The sequence below is a fragment of the Marmota marmota genome, unplaced genomic scaffold, assembly GCF_001458135.2.
Source record: "Marmota marmota marmota unplaced genomic scaffold, marMar, whole genome shotgun sequence".
Classification (NCBI taxonomy): Eukaryota; Metazoa; Chordata; class Mammalia; order Rodentia; family Sciuridae; genus Marmota; species Marmota marmota.
In genome coordinates this window covers 18,859,851-18,870,332 of record NW_026000142.1, presented here as the reverse complement: position 1 = coordinate 18,870,332, position 10,482 = coordinate 18,859,851, and the positions used below count along the sequence as shown (strand labels likewise).

Here is a 10,482-nt window from a genome sequence, read left to right as displayed (position 1 = left end):
CTAAAAAAAAAAAAAAAAAAAATATGAGACACAGGTTTTGAATTTTGTGTGTGTGTGTGTGTGTGTGTGTGCGCGCGCGCGCGCTGGGGATTGACCTCAAGGCCTTGTGCATGGTAGGCAAGCACTCTACCAACCGAGCCATATCAATAGTAATATAATTAAAATTCGTTTTTGGGGGAAACTAACAATAGGAGGGTAGATGTGCTTTTTAGAATGTGAAGTAGCCCTGGCATTTGTATTTCCTAAAATTGTTATAGATTAATCAACTTTAATTATTTGGTATATCTTTGAGCCTGCAAATAAAAAGGAAATAAGAGGAACATCTCTAAAATAGTTTTCCAAAAAGCTCAGGCCTCTTAAATAAATCAAGTACAGGTTTATTGAACTTTATTTTCCTGAGTCTAATGCTCATTTTCACATTTTTAAACTGAGTATTGGACTTTGCAGTTATATTAGCAAAGCATCCAGTTATTGTTGGTGAGGTTTTTACTATTTTCCTAAGAAGATTTGGCAGTTTTCCTCAGAATGTATTATTTAATGTCTTGTATCATTGGACCAGTAGTCTTTTAGAATTTAGGAAATAGAGTGTGTTGTTTTACAGTAGTGGTAGGATTGCCCTTTTCAAGTAACACCAAACAATTATTTCATCTTATACTGTCTTCAGGATTTAAAAATATTTGGCCCAGTTCTATGATCTAAAGGCTTAGCATATAAACTAATCCCTATATTCCTATCCAACTTTGTATAATTCAGCCATATGTTTGACAGTGATTGTCAAACATATCAAATTTGTTTTCTCTACTTTGGACTCTCTTTTTTTTTTTTTTTTTTACTTTTTTTTAATTGATTTTATTTTTTTTTAAATACACTACAGCGGAATGTATTTCAATTTTTATTACACATATAGAGCACAGTTTTTCTTATCTTTGTATAAAGTATGTTCACGCCAATTCATGTCTTTATACATGCACTTTTTTGCATTATAATTCTTATTTTATATATATATGTACATATATACATATATATACATATATATATATATATATATGTGTGTGTGTGTGTGTGTGTACCACAATTTTTCATATCTCTGTTTGTATATAAAGTAGGTTGACACCCAATTCGTGTCTTCATACATGTACTTTGGTTTACTTAGCTCATTCCTAACTTCTGTTCTTTGCTTAATTGGCTCCTTCCTGTAAATATCTTTTCAAAGGGATTTTCTAAACACACACTCTGCTGCTTAGGAACATTTCAGCCTCTCAAAGGGACTTCCTCAGACTACTCTAATTTGCACTAGTCATATTTAAATTTCTTAGTAACCACAGTGTTGTTGTGGAATATTTTTATTCTCACAGAGGATCTGTTGGAAAGTGATGATGTAGTTTTTTGCAATTATTTGTAGAATAATGTGTCCAAAGGCATTGCCATAACAAGTACTATGTCCTATTATCAGCCTAGAAGTTGGTAGCTTGCTGTAAATATTATATGTTTATTGTTATCAATATTAGAAATAGCATTTGCGTCAATTTTGTCAAACTGTTTTCGAATCTCTAATTATTTAATGTTATAGCCAATCTCTTGTAAGTGTTGGTCTCTCTTTGTTGTCCTTCCACATTTACATTAGTTATACCCTTCAGAAAACCTTTGCTTATCATTCTTCTTTCCTAACCACACCACATCCCTCCCAACATACGTTTGTCTCTTAAAATAACATTGATTTGGGTGTCTCCACTATAATCATTTCTTATGGAATGTCATATTTTATTGTCTGCAATGGAGACAGATTTTTCAGATAAGTTTTATTGGGAATTATTATGTAAGTTTATTTGTTGTCTTTCCAAATACATACTCTCTTAAGAGGACATTAACTGCCAGGTGCAGTGGTGCACATCCATAATCCCAGCGTTTTGGGAGGCTGAAGCAGGATGATCCCAACTTTGAGGCCAGCCTGAGCAACTTAGCATGCCCTTAAACTACTTGGTGAGATCCTATCTTAAAAAAAGAAAAGAAAAAAAAAAAAGGCTCAGTGACTCATGCTTGTAATCCCAGTGACTCTGGAGACTTGAGGCAGGAGAATTGGGAGTTGTAAAGCCAGCCTCAGCAATGGTGAGGCCCTAAGTAACTCAGTGAGACCCTGTCTCTAAATAAAATATAAAATAGGGCTGGGGATGTGACTCAGTGGTCAGATACCCCTGAGTCAGTCCCCAGTACCAAAAAAAACAATAGTTCCAGGGATGTAGCTCAGTGATTCAGAGCCCCTGTGGTCAGTTCCCCATGCCAAAAAAAGTACATTAACCAAACTTATACGAGAATATTAGCAGAAACATCAATTTATAAATATATTATTAAAAAACACAGTTTACTTGCTACATACACATGTACTGTCTGATTACCTGGAAAGCCAAATTTATAATTCATAAGTTGATTTTTCATCATGAATTAACAAGTACAGTAACTGGGATGATCCATTTAGCTATGCTAGCATTCCTCCTTCATCTCTGCATTAAGCTAACTTGTTAAGATAGAATATTATGTCCAGTCATTTTGTCAACCAAGGCACATGTCTTCTTTCTGTTTATTTTGCTGACCTGTGTTCTTTCATCATTGATGAGCTACAGTTTTCTTTTATGTTAAAAGTTTAATGCAGCTTCTAAGCCCTACTCTTCCATGTGTGATTCAAGGAATCATCCTCCTTGGAAAAAATGAATTCATTTGTTTTTATTTGAGTTTTTAAAATTTTTCCTTTCAGAGTGATGGATAATCGATTTTCTGTTGAGGTAGAGGCAGGTGGATGACGGCACCACCCAGCTGAAACCTTTTAGAATTGAACCTTGCAGTCATATCAACGTTTAGCATCATTCTCTGATGTGCATAGTCTCCTAAATGACTTTTTTTTTTTAACCACACTTATGTAGTTATTTCAGTAAATCTTTCGGAAAAAAGAAAGAGAAATTATACCATAACTGTTAAAGTGATATAAAGTTACAAGCCAAATCCAAAATTTCATAGACTTCATTTTTAAAAAAATTTTTCTGATAACTATTTTGTTGTGCTGTTTTATTAGTGTGTTGTAATTATACATAATATTTGGTTTTATTTTGACCTAATCATTGTGGAATATAATTTGCTTCCCTTCAGTCCTTAATCTTTCCCTCCCTTCTCCTCCCCTGTTTTCCTTTCTCTACCAGTCTTCCTTCTAGTTGTTTATGGTTTTTAAAATTGTGCTTTATAGATACACATAAACTGTGGGTTTTACGTTTCATTTATGACTTCATTGCCACATAAGTTGGGAAAGTATTAATGTAAAAATGGCTAAAATGATTGAATTACTGACAGGCCCCCTCAGAGCCTTTAGTACTCTTGGGAATACCCTAGACAAAACATTTTCCCTAAACTTATAAGTTACAGAATTCTTTATTGATAGAACCAGTATTCTTACCACTCTATCAGGACTTTAAGAAAAGTCTCATTATTATTGATTATTCCTTTTCTTTTGAGGGGAGGGAGGATACTGGATTCAAGTCCAGGGATTTGTCTGTACTAAGCACATGCTCTACCATGGAGCTGTATCCCCAGCCTTATGTGTCATATCTCTTTAGTAAAACTCTTTTTCTTTAACTTAGAAGATATACATATTTTAAGAGTTTCTTATTTCCTATATTGTTTCAGTTTATACATTAGTTGCTGATACTTTAATGTACTCTTTTCTACTTTATTATTGAAGAAGTATAATGTTTAAACAAGTTATTTTGAAGAAAACTAGTTGATTTATATAGTAAATTTTATAAATTGCACAATTGCCTTTTTTAAAGTTGTGTCTTCTTTTCGATTCTTGAAGGGTAATATACAGTTATGTAGATTTGCTCATTTATAACTGATGATATGATTCTAAAAAGTAAATAATAATGTAATCACTGTCTTTTCTTTCTTCAGGTTCCAGCAACAAATTATATATATACACCCCTTAATCAACTTAAAGGTGGTACAATTGTCAATGTCTATGGTGTTGTGAAATTCTTTAAGCCCCCATATCTAAGCAAAGGAACTGGTAAGTATTAAAATTGGTGCACCTTCTATATAGTATAGTTTATTTTTTTCCCCTCCTGGAGCTGGGGATGACCTCAGGGCTTTAACAGTGAAGTACATCGCCAGTCCTGGTGGGCTTTTTATGTACTAGAACTGCATATTGGTTGCAAGAATTAGGCTCCTTCAGTAACCTGAGTCTTTGAACAGAATCTTAATTCTGATTTATAATTGCCAAATAACATTGATGCATGTTCTTCAGCAATTTTAATTTATGAAATAAATATGTATTTAGATTCAGGAGTCTAGTTTAAGAATAAATTTTTAAAAGGATGCCAAACAGTAACATGAAAGCGTAAGTAAGTATAAAATTTGCTGGTAAAGGGAAATATGTAAACAGATAACAGAATATTACAGTATTGTGGCAGTACTATTACAGCATAAATGACTTTAATTCTGGTATATAAGTTGAAAAATCTATGTGTAAGAAATAACTGTAGCTGTATAAATATGTTAACAGATACACAATATACAAAGATGTAAATTATAATAATATCAATAACATAAAATTTGTTGGGAGAAGAAGTAAAAGTGTAGAAGTTTTTATGTAGCATAAATTGTTACAAGATTAAATAGATTGTTATGATATAAGTAAACCCTGTGATGAGGACAAAAATAGAACCTTTGAAAAATGTACAAAAGAAAATGAGAAAGGAATTAGAAATTAATGAGTTTTGTCATTATGTAAACTCAGCCAAACATAAAGGAAGATAGCAAGAGAGATAAAAAAAAAAAAAAGCAGTACAAAAGAGAGACTTGCAGTACTCAGGAAAGAACTAAATAAATGACCATATATCTTCCCAGTCACTAACAACTGACATTGTAAATGGATTAAATTCTGTAATCAAAAGACATAGATTATTGTGTGGAAACAAACAAGAAGATATCCAAAGAGAGCACAGATGGTACACTTATATCAGACAAAATAGACTTGAGGTCAAAAACTCTTACAACAGAAAAAGGACATCATATAATGATAAAAGGATCAATTCACCGGGAAAATATAATAATTATATATGCAGCCAACATTAGCACTCCTAGTATATGAAACAAATATTGTGGATATATATGAAGAAAGAAATAGGTAGCCATAATTATAGCAGGAAATTTCAGTAGACCACTTTAAATAATAGATGGAATATCCAGACAGAAGATTAAATAAAGCAGAAAAATTTAACAACACTATAGACCAAACGGACTTAATAGACATACACAAAACATTCTTTTTTTGTACCAGGGATTGAACCCAAAGGCACTTAACTGTTAAGTCACATCCTCAGCCCTGCCCCAACACCCCCCCCCCTTTTTTTTTTGAGATGGGGTCTCAGTTGTTGCAGCTGGCTTTGAACTTCTGATCCTCTATCTCAGCCTCCTGAGCAGCAGGGGTTACAGGCATGCATCTGTGTGTCTAGCAGAACATTTATTGTAACTAGAGACTAATAACAGGATCTTCTCAAATATACACAGAACATTCGCAAGGGTAGGCCACTCGTTAGGTCACTAAACTACTCGGCAAATTTAAGATTAAATACATACCAAGTTTTATGTCCAACTACAATGGAATGAAACTAGAAATCAGTAACAGGAGGAAAATTAGGAAATTTACTAAATGTGGGCATATTAAATAATATCCCTTAACCAATGAGTCAAAGGAAAAATCAGGATGGAAATTAGAAAATAGAGACAAAAATGAAAGTAGAACATACAAAAACTTAGGAGATGCAGCAAAAGCAATTCTGAGAGACCTGTGTAGCAATAAGTACCTATGTTAAAAAAAGGAGAAACAGCACAAATAAACAACCTAATTTACAAAGAATTAGAGAAAGAAATAATCCCAAAGTATACAGAAGGGATTAAGTAAACAAGATCAGAGTAAAAATAAATGAAATAAAGAATAGTAAAACATTGAGAGAAAAAACTTTTTTTGAAAAGACAAACAAAATTGACAGTTTTAGCTACACTAAGAAAAAAAATTCAAAATCAGAATTGAAAGGGGAAATATTATAAATGATGCCACAGAAAACAAAGGATACTGAGAAAACAGTGGGTGATTTTCTGTAAACATAAGAATGAAAAAGTGGAAAACTTAAACAGACTTATAAGCTGTTGAGTCATTAATCAAAAAGTCTCCCCCCAAAGAGAAAGAAGCTCAAAACCAGATAATTTTACTAATGAATTTGGCCAAATATTTAAAGAGGAATTTGTGCCAATCCTCAAACTCTTCAAAAAAGCTGAAAAGAAAGAAACATTTCCAAACTAATTTTATGAATATAGCATTATTATGATACCAAAATCAAAGACTGAAAAAATAGAAAACTACATGTCAGTATCCATAATGAAAATTTTTGTGGACATCCTTAACAAAATACTAGTGAACTGTATGTTCATTTCATGGTGTGTCATGACACACCATGACCAAATAAAGTTTATTCTTGGGATGCAATGATATTTCAATGTCTGAAATCAATCAGTTTATTACATCATCATAATAGAATGAAGTATAAAAATCACACCACCTCAAGAGATGCAAATAAAGCATTTGACAAAATGCAGTACTTTTATGAATGAAACATTCATCCTAGATATAAGAGAATATTACCTCAACTTAATATAAGACTATGTATAAAAGCCCTTAGTTTATATAACACTTGACATTCAAACTGATAGCTTTTCCTCTAGTATCAGGAAAAAGGCAAAGTACACACATTCTTCACTTCCGTTCAACATAGAAGTCCTACCTAGAGCAGTTAGGCCAGAAAAAGAAATAAGGCATCCTAATCAGAAAGGAAGAAATAAAATTGCCTTAGTTTGCAGAGGGCATGATTATGTAAATTGAAAGCACCCCTGACACACTCACACACAAATACCTGTAAGAAGTAATAAATGAGTTCAGAAAAGTTGCAAGATTAAAAATTAGCATATGAAAATCAGTTGCATTTCTATATACTAACAATAAATAATTTCAAATAGAAATGAAACAATCCCATTTACAATAGCATCAAACACTAGAAAATGATTAGGAATATGTAACCAAGGAAGTAAAAGATTTGCTCACTGAAAAGTATAAAATATTGCTGGAAGAAATTAAAGAAGATACAAACAAATGGAATGATATTATGTGTTCATGGTTGGAAGACTTTAATATATTGTTAAAAGGTCTGTACTACTTATAGCGATGTACAGATTCAATATAGTCTCTATAAAAATCCCAGAATTCATATGGAACCCCAGAGAACCCCAGATTGCCAGAAACAGTCTTGAGATAGAAAAATCTGGAGGCTTCTCATTTCCTGGTTCCAAAATGTATTATAAAGCTACAGTAATTAAAACCTTAGATACTAGCATAAGACAGATGTACATCAGTGAAACAAAATAGCCCAGAAATAAACCTATGCATATGGTCAACTGATCATCAGTAAGACTGCCAAGAATATATAACAGAGAAAGGATAGTGTCTTTAATAAATGTTACTGGGAAAACCCGGTAACCATAGACAAAAGAATAAAATCAGATTATTCTCTTATACAAAAATCAACTCAAAGTGGGTTAAAGATTTTAACATACAACCTGAAACTGTGAAACTTCTATACTAAAACACAGGAAAACAATGGTTGCTTACATATAACACCAAAAGCACAGGAGACAAAACCAAAAATAGACAAGTAGAAATATATCAAGTTAGGAAGTCTCCAGTCACTGAAGGAAATAATAGAGTGAATTGATGATGATCTGTAGGAATCTAAGCTATTGAACCAACCTAGATGCCCTTCAACAGATGAATGGAAAAAGAAAATATGGTACATATACACATTGGAGTATTATTTAGCCATAAAAAGTATGAAATTATGGCATTTGCCAGTAAGTGGATGGAACTGGAGAATATTATGCTAATATTTGTAAACAATGCATCTGATATAAGGTTAATCTCCAGAATATATAAAGAACTTTTATAACTCAGCAAGAACAAATCAACAAACCAAAAAATTAATAAAAATAGTCTACAGACTTGAGTAGACATTCTTCAAAGAAAGCATTGGGATAGCAATCCAATATATTAAAATACTCAGTGCCATAATCATCAGGAAAATGGAAATCAGAACACAGAGAGATATCACCTCATGTCTGTTAAGTTACCTTTTTCTGGGAGAAAATCTTTGCCATCTCCACCTCAGCGCATTAATCTCCAGGATATATAAAGAACTCAAAAAACTTAACAACAAAAAAATAAATAACCCAATTAATATATGGGCAAAGGAACTGAACAGACACTTCACAGAAGAAAAAATATGATTGGTTAACAAATACATAAAAAAAGTGTTCAACATCACTAGCATTTAGAGAAATGCAAATTAAAATTGAGATTTCATCTCGCTTCAGTCAGAATGGCAGTTATCAAGAATACAAATAACAATAAATGTTGGTGAGGATGTGGGGGAAAAGGTACATTCATACATTGCTGTTGGGACTGCAAATTGGTGCAACCACTCTGAAAAGCAGTATGGAGATTCCTCAAAAAGTTTGAAATGGAACCACCATTTGATCCAGTTATCCCATTCCTCAGTGTGTGCCCAAAGGATTTAAAATCAGCATACTGTAGTGATGCAGCCACATCAGTGTTTATAGCAGCTCAATTCACAATAGCTAAACTATTGAACCAACCTAGATGCCCTTCAACAGATGAATAGAAAAAGAAAATATGGTACATATACACATTAGAGTATTATTTAGCCATAAAAAAGTATGAAATTGTGGCATTTGCCAGTAAATGGATGGAACTGGAGAATATTATGCTAAGCAAAATAAGCCAATCCCAAAAACCAAAGGCTGAATGTTCTCTCTGATATGCAGATGCGAACTCACAATAAGTGGTGGAGGAGGGAATAATAGAATTTAACTGGATTAGATAAAGGAGAATGAAGGGAAGGGAGCGGGTTGGGAAATGGGAAAGACTATAGAATGAATTGGACTTAACTTTCCTATATTCTTCTATGAATACAAAAATCAGCCTAACTCCACCTTATGTACAACCACAAAAATGAGAAGTTATGCTCCATGTATTTATGGTATGTCAAAATGCATTCTTCTGTCATGTATAACGAAAAAGAAAATTAAAAAAAATTTAAAAAACTGGACCATTTCCAAAAATCAAAAAAAGTAGCAAATGTTGGTGAGGGTATGGAAAAATTGAAATTATGTGCTGTGTGAGACTGTGAAATGGTGTAACCATTCTAGAAAATACATTTTCTTAAAAATCAAACTGACCTTATGATCCACCATCCCATTTCTATATATTTATCCAAAAGAATCGAAATTAGAATTCCTAAGATATGTAAACTCCCATGGCTGTTCATTGCATCATTATTCACCCTAAATAAGTTATGGAAGCAATTTAAATATCCATCAAGGGATGAATAACGAAGATTGGCATGTACATACAGTGGAGTACTGTTCAGCTTACAAAAAAAGAAAGACTGTCATGCAACAATATAGGTAAACCTTGAAGGTAATATGCTAACTGAAACAAGTCAATCACAGAACAACAAATTCCACATGATTTCATTTCTTTGTATGAGGTATCTCAGGTAGTCACACTCATAAATAGGAATTAAAATGGTAATTGCCAGAAGCAGAGGAGAGAGAAAGTTGGGAGTTGCTATTCAGTGGATATAAAGCTTCAGTTTGCAAGACAAAAAGTTTTAGAGATCTGTTGTACAATATTGTGCTTACAGTACAACATCACATTGTTAAAAGGTTACATCTCATGTATTTTTTACCCTTACAACTTCTCTTGAAGAAAAGAATAAATAAAGAAATTAGAAGGCTGAGTTTTTTATCCACATACTTGGGTAATTCTCAAGTTAAAAAGCTAACCAATGAATTGCCATATGATAATGTAAGGCCTTAAGCATCAATGACAGCATCAACAAAATAACATGTAAGATAGTACATCAAAACTATGAATTTCTGTTTATTGTGAGATAATAAAAAGTGAGTAGGAGAAAACACAGTTCACCTGTTTAATTCAATTCAACTAAATTTAATATTATTGTATTTAACCTATTTCAAAACACCATTATTAGTTAATGACATTGTTTTGTGTTTTATTAAGAACAAAATATTACCAGTTAACCTAGGCTACTTTTTTTTTTTTTTTTAATTTTTTATTGTGGGTTGTTCAAAACATTACAAATTTCTTGACATATCATATTCGACACTTTGATTCAAGTGGGTTATGAACTCCCACCTTCACCCCATACACAGATTGCAGAATCACAGCAGTTACACATCCATTGATTTACAAATTGCCATACTAGTGTCTGTTGTGCTCCGCTGCCTTTCCCATCCTCCACCCTCCCCCCTCCCCACCTCTCCCCTCCCCTCCCCTCCTCTCTCTCTACC

General features: G+C 32.8%; 1 protein-coding gene across 6 annotated transcripts in view; it reads left to right on the top strand.

Moving 5' to 3' along the window:
* The window catches only part of Pot1 (protection of telomeres 1), a 107,555-nt gene that overhangs the window by 31,047 nt on the left and 66,026 nt on the right, over positions 1–10,482 (top strand). For all 6 annotated transcript variants that reach the window (XM_015488292.2, XM_048786063.1, XM_048786059.1 and 3 more), the window contains one exon: positions 3,934–4,048. In XM_015488292.2, the coding sequence (XP_015343778.1) occupies positions 3,934–4,048 (115 nt within the window). The remainder of the gene's footprint in view (positions 1–3,933; positions 4,049–10,482) is intronic.